Genomic DNA, 16,777 nt, shown 5'->3' on the forward strand with positions numbered 1-16,777 from the left:
AGCCGCGGGCTGGCGGCGAGGACTGTGGACAGGGAGCCTGCGGCGGGAGGAGCGAGCGGGAACCGGCTGGGGAGGCGGACGCAGCCCTGGAGGCGGGCACCGCTTAACCCCTTGTGAGCCGCCGCGAGCGGGACAGTCGCGGGCCCCGCGCAGGCGCCGCCAAGCCGCAGCTGGCGGGTGGGGACCCAGTGAGCTCCGGTAAAAGGTTCCAGAGCCGAAAGCCCGGACGGGCACGTCGGCGGGGCCCTTCCCGCGCCTGGAGCGCGCAGGTGTCTGCGCGCGGGACGGAGGTCAAGAGTCGGCAGGGCCCGGCTCCGTCATTTTTCTAGTTTCGTTTAGCTTTCCCCCAACAGAACACAATGTTACGTAACGTCCGGTGGGGTGTGTGTGTGTGTGTGTGTGTGTGTGTGTGTGTGTGTGTGTGGTGAACGGCTAGTATTATTTTGGCACAAAACCCCAGGACCGGTGGGAGTGGTTGCGTGGCGAGGGTTGAGGTTTCAGGTCCGTTTCTGCTGCCCGCTCCCGGGTCCCCTCTGTCCCCAGCTGCGCGCTGGCAAGCCTATCGCCGTGTCCGCGCGGAGGCCGTGAGCCGCAGGCTGCAGTCCTGGCGCAGCGCTGCCTACGCAGGTGTGTGGGTTCGCCTTCACCGTGCGCCTGTGGGTGCCCGAGCCTTCCACTGCCACCGCACGCACAGCCCTGGGACGCCGGGCTTTCCCCAGTCAGCTGCTCAGAGACACACTCCTTACATCACCTCCTCCCGCCTCACATCACCTCCTCTCACCTCACATCACCTCCTGTCTCCTCATTCATCACCTCTACCTCACATCACCTCCTACCTCCTCACATCACCTCCTCCCACCTCAGCTCACATCACCTCCTCACATCACCTGCTCCCTCTTCACATCACCTCTTCCACATCACATAACCTCCCCCCTCCTCACGCATGACTTAACCTTCTTCCACTTTGCCTCAACTCCTTACTGCTCTTGTCACCTCCTCCCACCTCAAGTCACTTCCTTCCACTTCAAATCATTGCCTGCCATCTTAAGTCACCTAGCCAACTGTTAGCTTTGTGTCAGCCCTGGACTTGCAGGTGAATGCAGTTGGCGGAGACGATGGCTGATTTTTACGTTGTCTGCGACCACATCAGCTCTTGTTGTCTCAACAGCAGCATCCGTTTTAGGCCAGGGAGACTGAGTCAGCTCATCAGACGCTTTGGCCACTGTCCGGGAGAGAGAGGGAGGAAGAGATCTTGCCTTGTGGAAAGTGCCTCACAGGAATTTATTGTGTTTTCAGTTTTCAAAGCTAGAGCGAGTGTTTTTCTAAAACAGTCATTAGGCCTTCTCAAGGACTCCATGTTGAACTGAGCAATCCATGTGCATTGACTTCTACAGAGCATTCGCCTTATTGAAGAAAAAAGGGTTGCATTATAGGTGTTTTGAGCAAGATTTAATAAGCAGTAAATGTGCCCGATGCATCAGTGGAGTTCCAAGGTGTTTGTAATGGGTCCAGACCCTGAAGTGAACAAGCGCCGGCAGTTGGTACTCAGTTTGACATGTTTATGAGGTGTAAGATAGATACACTTGTGCTATGGGCTCTAGTTCTGTTCCGAAGACTATTTACACAGGAATTTGCCCACATGCACACCAATGACCTCATAGAAGGATATCACATTGATTGCCTTTCTTAATTCACAATAATCTCACGAGTGGAGATAAGCCTGATAGCTCTCTATAGCAGAACAGATACATACATTGTAGTCTTTAAATAATGAAACCTGAAGCACAAAAGAAAATAAATGGATACAGCTGTATTCAGCAAAACTGATAAGGTCTATGTGCATACTGGGCACCAGCAGTGGGACACAGTGAGCAGTCATGGGAGTGTGTCAGTCGGTGAGGTGTTAAAGCTCAACACTGCTGCTGGAGCCATGTGGGGAAGGAGCAAATGCTCCAGTCTTGGCTTGGGGACTGTTTATTTGGGGGTTTTCTGTCTGATCAGGACAATTAGGGTTTTTGCAGTTTTCTTTAATGAAAGGTTAAAGAGCCAAGACATTTAAAATCAGTATTCAACAAATAACATTGAACATTCCTATTTTCTCTTTTTTGCCAGCTTCAAATAGGCTCTCAACAATAATTGTAATGCTATTAGTTTCACAGTATTTTCCTACTTGGTTCTCCAAACTTCTCAGCTTTTACTAGCTTTCTCAAACTTACAACCTTAAGATCTCACCTTTTGGGATATGCAAATACGTTCTAATACTACCGCAAATGTTAAGTAGAAATTATCAGAGGAAAAGCCCAACTGATCTTCTGCCACCAAATACACACTCACTTGCAGAGTTGAATTTATATTAAGTATTTAGAGGAGACAGGCTTATCAGCTAGAATTAAATTCTGCTCAGTGTGGCTCAACACGGCCACATCTGCATTCCAGACAGGAGAGGGGCAGCAAAGCTGAAGGACAAGACAAAGATGGGGGCAGACCTGCTCGGCAGGTGCATAGTAGGTCTGGGTTTCTGACTTTCTGACGTTCTGCAATTCACTCTGCATAGACTGTTGGTATCGTGTTGCCCCACTGGCTAGTTTAGGATGATTCTAGCGGTAACTGTCTCTGTCGCTTATGCATGAGAACTTGCATAAGAAACTGCTGGCTCCGGGACCTCCAGATCACTGGTGTAAGGATGGTCCCTCTTATTTTTTATTTTTTATTTTTTTGCACAAAAAATGTCATGTGGGACACTTCAGTCCCCACACATTTGTTAATACAAGCCAGTGTAAGCTGGATTGAGATACACAAATTCACTTAAATTTATTTTACCAAGTGACTAAAAGTTTCCTTGAAAAATATAATCAGTGGACATTGCTAATGCCGTGTTGGATCTGGTCTCTCAACCTAACCTAACGCTGGTGTCCGCCTCCTGCTTCTGAGCTCTTTTTGCCCCTGACTTCCGAGCACCACAGTTTCCTAATCTTTTATTCCCCAATTTCCGTGACTGTTCCTAGCAGCTCTTTTTGTACTTTCCGTTCAGTGCTGGGACCACCAGCAATTCTGTCCCTAGCCACCTCTTCATTCTCTCTCTAGTCCTTGACAATCTCAGTTATGTTCTTGATAACTCTCAGTTTGAAATATTGAACATAAAGCCTTTCTCCCGAGATCCAGGACCACTTAAGTTGGGAAGCATCCACTTTACTATTCCTCAGACACACCAAACTCAACTTGCCCAGGACTTACCTCTTGATTTTCTTCCCAGATGAGTACCAGTTTTGCTGGTTGTTAACACAGCAATGACGTGGTTAAGAAGATATGTAGTATTTTACCATAGGTGACTGGAATTATGAGTGATAATTGTATGTATTATTCTTAATTATACTTTGGCATGATTCAACCTTCTATAATGCTTAGAAAATGTGTGTGTGTAGGGTGCATTTTAAGTTTACCAAAACATAAAAATACAATAAAGTAGCTAAGAAGACAGTGAAAAAAAAAAAGAAAAAGAAAATTGTCTGTAACTAAGAGAGCCTTAAATATTCGTGCCTCCTTTTAGCTTTTTCTCTTTGTACTGATTGAGTAAGTTCTGTTAGTTTATCTGGTATTACTGCTTACATTTCAGCTGTTACCCTCAACATCATCTCTTACTTGGGTTACCACACAGGCCTGAGATGCGATTCTGAATCTACATGTCTTCCTAGGAGGCAGGTAAAAGGAACTTGCAAAACCTGAAAACCTGATTCTTTCCACATTGTCAGTACAGCTATTATTCTAATGGTGAGGGCTTTCAGGACCAGAGTCCTACCTCTCTTTTTAGCCTTATTTCTAAAACGACACCTCTAGTTCTACGCTCCCTTTCCACATTTGGATAAGAAAGAAGATTTCTGAGTTTTGGGAGGTGTGAGGAGATGCTTCTCTCTCTGTTGGACATTTCCAGCCATCCGTCCAGTTGCAGCCTCCTCCTGGATTGCTCTGATCAGGATAAAGATAACACTTGAACATCCATTCAGAAAACCCTTTCTATCTACTCTGAAGGAATACTCCTGTTCTCTGTCTCCATTCACCCAATATTTCCCTCATAAAACTTGCGATACTGTTTGGCAATTGGTTTTTAATCTGTGTTTCATGATAAACTTTCACTCTATGCAGAATTACTTCACTCAGTACTTTCTTCAGTCCCTAGTTTAGTGTCTGTCAGGTAAGAAAGGAATAGTGACAACACAGTACAAACAAAAAGACTATTTAGGACTTGGATTTTTTTTTTTATTCAATGCCTGACCCATTCTTGAGTCAAACAGCTGCTTGTTTAAATAATAGAACAGAACTAGGTCTATTATTATTGCTTCAAGAGGTACTGGAATATGTTCCACTTCAGTGATTAAAAATATATGAAACAACAAAGGTGCAATGCAATGCAGTGAGGATGGGCAATGTTACCAACCAATGCCGCTTTAACAGCTCTCCCTGTGCAGAAATACACATTGCACCACTCACAAACTTCAGCTCCCAAAGGAAAATGGACATAAATACAAAATGAACCACAGAATGCCTATAAGATATATGTTTTATGACAAATTTTTAAAAAGAATGTCAAAATCATAATTTGGAGGGAAAAACCAATCATCCAATTTTATAACAACTGAAAATAAATATTGTGAAGGTGAAAAGGATGTCCACAGTTTACACTGAAGAGAATACAACATCGTAACTGAGCACTTATTTGCTTAGTTTGTCAGCATCGTTTATCATCTGGCAGATAATGCAAACTGAAACAGGTCTTTCACACTGCTGCACCTACCAGAATGCCCTGAGAAAACCAAAGACACGGATCACTGGTTAGGAAACAGGCCAATGGCAACTTTCTGTTTTTGCCTGTGGGAATGCAAAATGGAACAGCTAATGTGGGACACAACTTCAAAGCTTATATTGCATGAAAATACTGTTTACCACTAAAAGCAATTGGACCAGCAACTGCCATCATAGGTACTGAGCCACCTGCTTCAGAAATGTGCTCACAGACCTGGGTGCAAAGGTGCTGGAGAAGCTTCGCTCATGGTGGCCAACGTGTGAAGTAACCTCTCCCCGTAAGGCCGGGAGAAAGGATGACACTGACTTACACATCCTGGAAATGACTGGAATCAACAGGATTAAGTAGAAGAATACATGCATGCTGTTCACTAGCTGATACAGCTATTTACACGGGAGTGCAAATCAATGTGTGGATGGTGGTTGGGAACCAGGTTTCTCATGGTTGGGGTGGAAGACTAACAAATGAATACAGGCAAAAGCAAGAGGGACCCGTGTAGTAGGGAAACTGAGGCAGCCAATGCATTCGTCTTCACTTGGTTAGCACTGCTACAGGTGAAGACAGCCTTGAGCAAGGGTGTGAGAGCAGACAGGACTTGGTGTATGTGCGCATGTCCTTGCTTTGCAGCCCAGAAGGTCCAGACACAAAAGTAACACAGTGTTAACCAACCTGCCTGTCCCTCAGAACATAAAGATTCTAATGGAATTATTCAATATAGTCACCCAGGGAATTGGGAGGAAAAACCCTGGAACTGAAGCACAAAAAACATTGCATGAACCTAAGGCATCTTATGCACCAGAAATGGAGAACAAAACAGCAATAAACTGTAGTGGCAACATGTTGGAGGGATCCAGGTCCCATGGGAAGGTTCTCAATAGTAAACGCTGGAACAATCTGAAAAGAAGCCAGTGAAGTCTATTGCAGTGAAGCTAAGAGTATAAGATAAATATACGTGAATTCATTCTTACGGACTCTTGATATGGTGGGTGAGAATGTCCTCTTACCTCCATGGCCCTCTTTCCTCGTTGCCCAAGTCTGATTTTGAGAAAACTGTCAGATGCAAGAGACATTTTACGATGGTCTGGCCAACGGTGCTCAGCACTGCCAAGATCATCATACACAAAAATTTCTCAGAAAACACTGTGGCCCAGAGGCATCAAAGGATATGTGAGGATGGGGCACGGCTCCCTGGTTCACCACACTTGCTGATTTCCTGTGGTGTTTTCTTGGCTATCTGACTCCATGATGTAGTCCTGCGTTGATTGAGTGTCCTCACCTGTGTTAGTACGCTTGTCCAGGATCTCAGGGCTCATGGGCCAGTGGAATACACAAGGTGAAGTGTCTTTAGACATGTGTGAAGCCACCATGTTTATCAGGGGATGGGATTGTGCCAGGAGGCTCTTTGACGTCTGCCTTACCATCCCCAAGAACCAAGGTACAGGATTTATCTACAACTGAGCGCTAAGGATGAACTCAGATTCAATATAACCATATAAAAGCAAGCATTGCTGAACCAACGAAGTGTGCTAACTGTTGAAATAATTCTGTGGTGACACTGCTATCAGAAAAATCAGACTTCTAGGTGAAACATGTTTCTAGAAACAAACAGGAGAAGTTTATGGTAATGAAAGTGTTGATACAATAATGGATTTCTACACCTTTAATAACATTGAAATACAGAGAAGGAAAAACAGAAAAGGGAAAATGGAAAAGAGATAAAGCCATAGTTACAGAGATCTCAATGTGTTCACTCAGTGACAGATTGGACTACCTCAGAATCAGATTTTCCTCTGTCTTTCCTCCTCTCTGTATATCTGACTTGCAATAAAAATAAATAAATCTTAAAGAAAAGTAGCAGATGAATTTCAAGAACCTTAAAGGGTCTAAGAATATGTTTGATTATTTCATGGTCTTTATACATCCTATTAAAATTGTACTTGTCCTGCTGAGAAATGTCAGGTCATAGTGTTAACAGTTGTTGAAAAAGGATAAACAGAAATGAAGCAGAGCCCTTCATCTCCCACTCTCATTGTTGTTTCGGACCAATCAATAAAACTTCTAAACAATGAAAACATCTTCAGAAGCAACCTACGTACACATAGAGCAATATTTAAACCTTTTATTTTCTAGTATGTTTGCTTCCAAAACTGTGCTTTCAGAGAATATGTTTTTCACTTCATCTATGCTGTCGGATTTGTTTTCCAGTTTCTTTGATGGGATAACCTTGGGTCTTTGGGTGCCACTGTTTTGGCCTGATGCTAATATTGTCCTGTTGCCAGTTTGCTGTCTGCATGCTCTCTGGAGGCAATGCTGCTTCGCTCCTGCAATTTGTAATTTCCACTTTATTTCCTGCTCTTTCAGCCCCGGTCTGGCCATGAATTTATTGATTAAAAACAAAATTTTTAGCTTCCTGTTGTAGTTTCTGTGTTGTTTATCTCCAATCTAATCCATTTTCTCTTATTTTTATAGTTATTCCATATCAGTTAATATTTAGTCTTTTACTAACTAAACATGAAACTATGTCAGTATGCATCATTTTCCAACTTATCAAATACACGTGTAAGACAACCCATACCTTTCCTCTTAACCACCACTTCAGCCATATCCACAAACCTGGTATGTTGATTTTTGTGAAATTACTTCATTAAAAGTATTTTGCATTTTATTTGGATCCATTTTTAACCTCTTGGTTGTCTAAGTTTTTGCTAGACTTCCACATACTGAGGGTTTTCTAATCACCCTTCTGTTGCTCATGCCATGGGGATGGTCTGCCGCCTCTCTTTTATGGTGAAAAACAAAATTCGAAAGCTAGATGCAGTTTAGATGATCCCGATTTTGTTGGCAACATCCGGAGCATAGTAATCAGGAGCCAGGTGCACTTCTTTTCTCCATCAGGTCTGCTCAGGATATTGACTTTGGCCACATCATGGCTTGTTTGATCTGGTGTCTGTTGGCCTTGACATCCACAATGAGCGCTAGTATGCTGTTTTCTCTCCTCTTGACAGCTGACTAGGTCACAGGAATCTTGTTGATGGCCGACTGGGCAAGCTTGTTTCTCCAGGGGGCGCTCTTCTGAGGGTGTTTGGGCTGCCGCGGCTGGAAGGTGGGTGATGTGGAGCTATTTTCTTGGGGCTGTGGACACTTTTCAGCACCGCCTTCCTGGCCTTCAGAGCCTTCACATGGGCTTTGGGAGGCAAAGGAGTTTCTTTCTTTGCATTCAGTGCCATCTTGCTGCAAAGGGTTTCTTTGTTCTGTTTCACTCCCTCTCTTCCTCTTTCTCTGCTCCATGTTGAAAGCCTCCCTCATCTTCTCAGTCTTCATCACCTTGTGATGAGCCACTTGACTGTGAACATGGCTCACCGCACACCATTCCAACACTGCGCGCTGGCTGTTCCCATTGCCACCTCCTGTCCCTCCTGGCCTCCTCCCCAGCAACGGAAGCCTTTCAACACTGCTTGTACCCAGCTCCCCTGTTGGGCTGCTGCTCTCCCCACATTACTACTCACTGGTGGATACCCACCTTGATTAGCCTTCCTACAGGATTTTGCACTGAACAGTTCAGGAAAAAAAGGCGTCGCCTTCTCTTATTCAGCATCTTGAAATCACCACCGACACACGGATGGAATATTGTAAGCAGCTTAAATCTGCACGTGTGCTGTCCTGCATCCAGGGCCCCTAGGAATCCCACCAGGCTGATGGCCACAAAAGCCCTGTGGTCCCCGTGTTTTAACAGCACATATGTCAGCATCATAAAACTGGTATCCATGCCCTATGTGATGTTCTGAGATTTAACTCTTCAACTCACTGTCACATGGAAAATCTTTCCTGTCACCGTGGGTTACCAAAACTCATGTTGTTGTTAATATTTCATTGTGTGTACTACAATTTATGCATTTTCTTGTCAGTGGGGTATCTGGGATATTTTAAAATGTTTCTGTTAAACTTATATGTGTGCTGCTCCATGAATACAATTTTTACTAAATATTATGTTGCAAAATTTAGAGATTGGTTCTCAGAAGGCTTTTAAAAGGCATTTATTTTATTTATTTGCAAGGTACAGTGACTGAGAATGACAGAGATCTTCCCTTTGCTGGTTCACTCTTCAAACAGCCACCATATCAGGGCTGAAAGGATCACGGTTTTCATAAGAGAGAATTAATGCCATTCAGGGGGGTTCAAGACCCAGCTTAACACCATCCTCTTGGGGATTAGGGTTATTACATGAATTTTAGGGAAATAGCAAAAGGTGGTATCTGTGTTTCCAAGCTACCCAGTTTCAAAATTCTTTTGAGCAAAAAAGCTTCATCTTGTAATTCCATTTTCCATGACCTTTACAGAGCACTTGCATATCTATTCATGACACTGGCTTTTTTCTATCATGTTTTTATTCCTATACCTCTTATAGTTGCTGTTTTATTGAATTTTAATGAATATCTTTATGACATTTGTGAAACAATGATATGCATCTCACTAGATTAATTTCCAAGATAAATGATTCAATAGAATCCATGTTAATTTGCACTGAAGAATTAATTTATGATTCCAGGTTCTAAGGAGAAATCTTAAAAAGCTTACACTAATGGTGGTGTGCTTTTAGGGGGTATGTCCATTAGGAGTTGGGAATCTCAGGCTGAGCTAAGGATGCTTCCTGAAGACCTCTCCGAATCACATTTGGGGGAGAAAGCTGACTGCTTCCTGTAACCCAACACCGCTTCTGTGTTTGCCTCTGGCACTGTGCTGGAAGTCCAAGCCTGTTTTAGAGCAGAGGGAAGAATAAGAGGTTTGATATTTGGAAAGAAAAATGGAGAAGGGTCAGAAAAAATGGAAAGATTATGGAAAAACTACTGAAGACAATTGAATAATTAAGTGAATTTCTTGCATTTTTCTAGACCTATGTAAAAACCTTGAAAGTATAGAAAAGGAAATAATGATAAATTCAATAGTTAGAATTAGCTTTAGCTTAATGTATTCATAGGGCTTTAGAATTTTCAAGGGTGTGAAGTCGATAAGAATAAATGGAGAGATTTTTTTCCATGCATGTTGTTGGTCAGGCTACTCAATGTTATGGAAAGTCAACCTTTACCGTTCTATTGGCACAGTTTCCATAAAATGCACATTTGTAACAAGCCTCAGATAACTTATGTTCTTCAGATACGGTCTGGAGCAATACTGATTTAGAGTCCATCTGAAGTCACATTCAGTTGTATCACTAATGCGTCCTGTTTACAACAGAAAGACACTTCATAAAGTTTGTGGGAAAACGGGATTAAAACAGAAAATGTTTTTTTGCGCAAACTTTTTGGTGAGACACACAAAAATTGTCATATGTACTTTCATGAGCTTTTTGAAGAGTCTCACGAATTTAATTTTTTTAACATTAAGTAACTTGCTTTTAACTCTGTTTTCTGCAGATATTTTGAAGTTCCTTGAATAACAGCATTTAGCAGATTGGAAATGAGAACTTTTTTCATAAGCAAACAAACTTATTTATTAATGTTCTGAAGGCTGAGAAGTCTAAGATTAAACTACCAATATATCTAGTGTCTGGTGAAGGTCTATTTTCTTATCATCTTCTTGCTATCTCTTTTTAAGAATTTTATTTTATGTCACTTCTTTATTATTATTACTATTATCGTTTTGTGATACAGTTCCATAGGCCCTGGGATTTTGCTTGCCCCTCCTCCAACCCCCAACCACTGAGTTACCCTATATTATTAGTACAGTATAGTTTTCATACACAGTCATAAGCCCATCAATGTGGCATGGACAATGGCGGAGAGTCCAGCATCCTATTGTCAAAGAACAGTTAATAGTTTCAGTGGGAGTCTATCTCTGATAAGGAAGTAGAGTTGCATACTATATTGTATCCTCACATCTGGATATGATAGTGTCCATCATACAGTTACTATACATCCCCTTAAATGAAAACCCACAATACAAAATCAACAACAGGAAGAAAAAAAGAAATTTACAACTCCATGAAGTTAAATAACATGCTACTAGATATGATAGTCTCCATTATACAGTTACTGTACATCCCCTTAAAGGAAAATTCACAAAACAAAATCAACAACATGAAGGAAAAAAGAAATTAAAACCACCATGAAGTTAAATAACATGCTACCGAATGACTAATGTGTCACTCACTGAAGAAATGAAAAAAAAATGAAAGAGGAAATGAAAGAGGAAAGTTCTAGTGGCCTGGAGACGGCGGCCGGAGCGGCCAGGTGGGCGGGAGGAGCCGTTGCAGGAGCCGGAGCTGCCGAGTGACCCTGATCAAGATGACCACGTCACAGAAGCACCGGGACTTCGTGGCCGAGCCCATGGGCGAGAAACCCGTGGGGAGCCTAGCAGGGATCGGCGAGGTCCTGGGCAAGAAGCTGGAAGAGCGGGGCTTGGACAAGGCCTACGTGGTCCTCGGGCAGTTTCTGGTGCTGAAGAAGGATGAAGACCTCTTCCGGGAGTGGCTGAAGGACACGTGCGGAGCCATTGCCAAGCAGTCCCGAGATTGCTTCGGCTGCCTGCGAGAGTGGTGCGACGCCGTCTTGTGACTCTCCCCAGCCTGCAGTCTTCCTGGCTGGCGGCCGCTTGGGGACTTGTCCCAGCGCCCCCAGATGAAGGGTGGAGTGGGCCGTCGCTGCCATGTTGACCCCCTGGTGCCTGCAGGGCCTTCGCGAGGTGCCCTGCCCTCACCACGTCCACGTTTTTGGGATTCTCACACCTGCATGCGTCGCCCTTCAGTGTCTGCTGCCAGTCCCACAGGGAGAGTGTCCTGCTTTCCTGAGTGGGTGCCCAGCCCCTGCCCTCCCCCCACCCTTCCCTCTGGTCTCTTTGCCATTGGGCTCTCTTTTTGGCAGTCACTGTCCTCAAAAACTTTTTTAGCTCAATAAAGTCAGCGGCCTTCAGGAAAAAAAAAAAAAAAAAGAAAAGAAATGAAAAAGAAAATCAGGAACATTTTGAAGAAAATGATGCTACTGTATGATCTATGTATGAGTCAATGAAGAATTTAATGAGAAAGTATTTGGAAAAGATGAAAGTAACAACAACAACAAGAAAATCAAAAACCACGAGATATAGTTTTAGCTGATCTTTGTTGGTGAGATATGTCTCCTGTAGGGGACAAACAGATGAGTTTTGTTTTTTAGAATCTGGAATATGTCACTCCATTCTCTTCTGGCCTGTAGAGTTTCCTGTGAGAAGTCTCCTATGAGTTTAATTACATTCCTTTATATGTCAATTGATTTTTTTTCATGTGCACATTTAAGGATCTTTTCCTTATGTTCGATTGAAGAGAGCTTGATTATCATGTGTCATGGTGAAGATTGCTTTTGGTCAACTCTGTTGGGAGTTCAGTGACTCTCCTGGATGTTGTTTCCCAATTCTTCATCGAGATTAGGGAAATTTTCCTTTAATATTTCATTAAATGTATTTGTAAACCCAGCTTCTCTTTCTGCACCTTCTGGGACTCCCATAACTCTTTTATTTGGCCTTTAAATAGTGTTTCTTAATTCTTGAATACTTTTTTTGGCCTGATCCAGCTCTGCTTCCAGCTTTTTATTTGTTTTCCCCTGGTGACAGGAAATGTCTTCCAATTCTGAGATTCTTTCTTCTGCTTGTTTCATTCTGTTTTGGAGACTCTTCACTGTGCTTTTCAATGTGCTCCACTGTATTCTTCATTTCTGAGATATCAGCTTTCATTTGATTCATTTCCAGTGTGACATATTCCTGAAATTCCTTGAATGGCTGCTTTCTGTGCTTCTCATTGTTGACAAGAAGCTTTATAATAAGTGTTTTGAATTCTGTATCCCCTATTTTCTTGATGTCTTCCTCTGTTAATTCTGAGGTTGGCAAAAGGTTTTGCTCCTTTGCAGGGGAGTCTTCAGTAATATTCATTGTGTTTTTGTCTCTTCATTTGCTTTTGGTCATTGTACTTTTGTTTCAAATATTATGGAATTTCAGAAATTAAAGCATGATTTACTTGAAGAAAAGAATGTGTGTGCAGCATGAGCTAATAAATTGCGCATGAGGGTGATATTCTGGGCACACAGCCATTACTTCAGCCCCATGGTTAAAATTCGCTCTTGGTAAAGGGTTAGTTTTTCTGCTTGCCTCTTTGTTACCAGCTGTGGCACTAATAGGGCTTAATTTCTCTTCACAGTTCCTACAGACATGTTTCTGGGCCAACTGAAAAATCTTGTGAGACCGGAGGACTTAATTAGGGTTGGCAAACTTTTCACCGAAGCATTGCAAATTAGTTACTTCAACTATTTCATATTTTAATTAGGATGCAATTGTAATACAAAATTAAACTGAAGGAGAATGTTTAGCGTCTCCTGCATGTGTCGTGTCACTACTGGGCCCCAAATAGGGAGTGGCTGTGGAGGGAGATGGGGACAATGTCCCAGGACATGGGGGTGGGAGGGACTCCTGGCAGCCTCATGGGGAAGAACCTTGTTCAAAGCCAACACTGCACATGTCAGCCTGTTCTGGTTCCTCTCACTCTCAGTGGACAATTACCAGAGCACCTTACTCCTCACTGCCAGGCCCTTGTGGGCTTGGGGTCACAGCTGTGACAGAGTGGGGCTGCAGGCCCAGCTGCTGAGTGGCCTGCCCCCTCACCTGTCCAGGAGGCTGAGAGGTGGAGTGTAGGGCTGATCTGGTGGAATACAGCTGACAGAGAGGGGGTAAGCACCATGCCGGTGGAGATTGTGATAATTCTGGTTTTCTGGGTGTTGTTACCCTGTATATTATCTTTAAAGGTTGTGTTATTGTTTGGCATAGTGAGAGTTGATCCTCCTGCTCATGTTTGCTTCTTAGTGTTTACATTTGCCCATGTGTATTTAATGGAGTCTATAAGTGATGGCAGCAAATTTGCTCACTTCAATCCATTCCTAAAATGAACTCTATCTGGGTATTCCATGTGGTGGGTGGCACAGACTCAGTTACTGAGCCATCATTGCTTACTTCCTGGCATCTATATTAGTAGGGCGTTGGATCAGAAGTGAAGCGGTCAGACTGGAACAGACACTCCAACAGGATGCATGGGTGTTCGCCGCACCAAATGTTCACCATGAATCTACTTCATGCTTCCAAATAAACACATTCCACAGCATTTGGGAGCACTTGGGAGATGAAGGAGTCAGGGCGTTCCTGAACACACATCAAACAAGAATTCTCTCCAACTGCTGAGCTGCTGTGGCCTGGTAGCTGTAGCTCAGAGGATTTGAATTTTATCTCACAGGTGATTGGGCTCATTTAATTGTGCTCAGCAATGAATCTGAAGCACGTTTTAGTGTAGCGTCTCAGAAAACGTCTTGTCTTTAAATGTGTTCTTGGTCAGTGTAGCCATGTATGTTACTCTATACATACTTGTAGTGCTATTTTCAATTCAGTCAACATGCTTTCCAAGTATGTAATTACAATACAGTTAATATTCAAAAAAATGAGAGAGAAAGAGAGATTGATTCATGCTCCTATTTACTGAGTCACTCCTTAAATGCCCAGCGGCCAGGACTGGGGCAACGCTGATGCTGGACCTGAGTCTGAGGGTAGGCAAGAATCTAATTGTTGGGGTCACCTCTGTTATCATCCAGGATCTTGACCGGAATGCCGCTGGATCAGGAACTAGAGCTGGAAATGGGAGCACCTGAACAGCTGAGCTAAACACTTGTTCTGCAAGTGTATGTCCAGTTAGGTTTGCTGCCAATTCATGCAATCCTCCCAAGTAATTTATTAATTACCCCAGTGTTAGTGTTGTGTTGGATTGAGAATATTTTGCCTCGGCAATGGTTATCATGTCCTCCCTCCATCATGCCTGTTGCCTTGTCAGTATATGTTCTAGCAAGAACACTTCTAATTGCTCCACAAAACTTACTCTGTTTTGTGTGCAAGACTAGTTGTAAAGAAGTTCTGTCTTCCTATATTAAAATATATACTGTATTTTGCTCATGAGACTCTCAGGTTCCTAACCCCCCCGGCAGTGTGGTAGCTCCACCTCAGAGCCTGGCTGTGTGGTGGCCCATGGGAATATTTTACAGCTTCCAGCTTCCAGAGGCTGCATTTGATGGGCACTTAAGACTGATTTATCAGGACTGATAATTAGAGTAGTGATGAGCACCTCAGGAAGTAAGTTTCCAGGACTGATGGGGAAAATAAAATTAAAGTATTATTTTAATTTTGCTGAACCACATCTCATACTAAATTCAAAAGAGAGATTGTTGATTAAACATCTTAATTGATGCATTCATTTATTTTTCAAAGTGTTAACTGAATGCTTGGAACAGTGAGATGCAGTGCTAAATTTACTTCATTATGCATTTCACTTTCAAATTGTTCAGGGACTTCTCCATGGTGACATCAGTCAAAATGGGGCATTTATATTTTTCCAATATTCAGCAAAGTATATTTTTCATGAACGTTTATTTACCCAAAAGAACTATGCTACTTATAGCACTGTACTAAGGAGCATAGAATTATTCTTTAGTGTTATTTAGGTGTTCTTTTTGGGATCTTCCATCTATGTTGAGATAAGTATAATCATAATATAGCCTCTGCAGATTGGAAAATTGGCATTTTGCAAGAACCAGTAAATGAGCAGGGTATAGTCAGATTAATAAAAACACTCAGAATGGTGCATATGGAGCAATAAATAATGTTTCTATTTCAATATATTTCCCTCTTAGGGGTAACTTCTACACTAGGTACTTGAGGCAGAGCCTGTTTCTTCATTCCATTAGTCACATTTCTGCTTTGTTATCTGTAAATTGTTCCTTTATCCTTTAATCCATTTACAAATTTTATCTTGAAAATACGCATGAGAACGATTGGCTCATCCTAGAGGGAGAGTGCGTCAGATATTGGCAAAATCATGTCCCTTAAGACTGGAAGTGGTTAAGCCTTACTTTTCAAGGAAGAAAGGGCTGTTTTCCTCCTGGCTTCCAGACACCTCAGCCGAAGGTATAATGCCTCATCTATCTCCCTGGGTAAGTCCCAAGAAGCAGGCGGATTTAAGACAGACCTACATTTTATCACTAAGATTGTCCCCCAAACCAGCAAGGTTTGTTGCAAGGGACTAAACTACTTCTTGGCAGGCATTTGTCAGGGTTGCAGAAGAAACACAGACATGCCCAGTGCCTGCTGCATCGGATTTCACCGGCTTGAAGGTCTTGTGATCAGACCACAAATGCTGAAGTACAGCGTTTGGGACAGCACAGCGTCTGGATCTTGTTTAGTAAGCTTCCACTGACACCTTATAAGTAATAAACTCCTTCCTGCACCAAGAAATGAGGGCCAGGAGGTGCAGCCCCAGTGGGCTACGAGTCCCTCCTGCTGAGCCCCTGGCAAGTTACACCTGGAGCTTGTCTCCGGAGAAGAAGCCTAAGACGTAGGGGTAGACGGAAAGTCATGGGACCTGTGAGCACTGGGGTGGGGGGGGGGGGAGGGAAGCTAGAGGGGTGTTTGTTGGGGGACTGAGAGGAACTGGTAGGGACCAGACAAGGATGCTGTCCAGCAGCTCTGGGAGAGTCAGCAAGCAAGGGCCCAGGGTAGCCTTTCTAGGTGGACGTCAGCCACCCTCACCAGGAGGGTGAGGGGCATGGCTCAGCATCTGTGGCCAGAAGCTCTGCCCAGACACTGCTTGCAAGCTGTGGCCCTCGCACACTGTCCCAGGACTCAGCTGCTCCTTAGACGCTGCCATGTGGGTAACCATCGCTGATGCCTGCATCCACAGGTGCTTATCAACACCTCACCCACGCTGGTCTTCACAGAGCAAGGCCCTGGGTGGGTATGCGGTGGCACAAATGGCCCAGTCAAGCTTGGGGCTGAGTGGACTTCCTGTTCAGAGGGCAGTGTGGCAGCGCACCGCCCCGCCACTTCGTTCTCTTTCCCTGTACACTGTATCTCTTCCTGGGGGCAGCCTTCCCTCCCATCAACAGAGACATCATCACTATTTTGTCTGCATTATCACTTGGAGACAAAGGT

The 16,777-nt window shown here is 43.5% G+C and overlaps 1 protein-coding gene across 1 annotated transcript; it reads left to right on the forward strand.

Annotated features, from left to right (window-relative positions):
• The first annotated feature begins 10,987 nt into the window (after positions 1-10,987).
• LOC101533086 (barrier-to-autointegration factor-like) lies at positions 10,988-11,713 on the forward strand. Its single transcript, XM_036493705.2, has one exon. It carries the CDS (start codon positions 11,080-11,082, stop codon positions 11,347-11,349), a length of 270 nt encoding a protein of 89 aa, XP_036349598.2. The 5' UTR covers positions 10,988-11,079; the 3' UTR covers positions 11,350-11,713.
• Positions 11,714-16,777: the final 5,064 nt, after the last annotated feature.

This window comes from Ochotona princeps, chromosome 20 (assembly GCF_030435755.1).
Source record: "Ochotona princeps isolate mOchPri1 chromosome 20, mOchPri1.hap1, whole genome shotgun sequence".
Lineage (NCBI taxonomy): Eukaryota > Metazoa > Chordata > Mammalia > Lagomorpha > Ochotonidae > Ochotona > Ochotona princeps.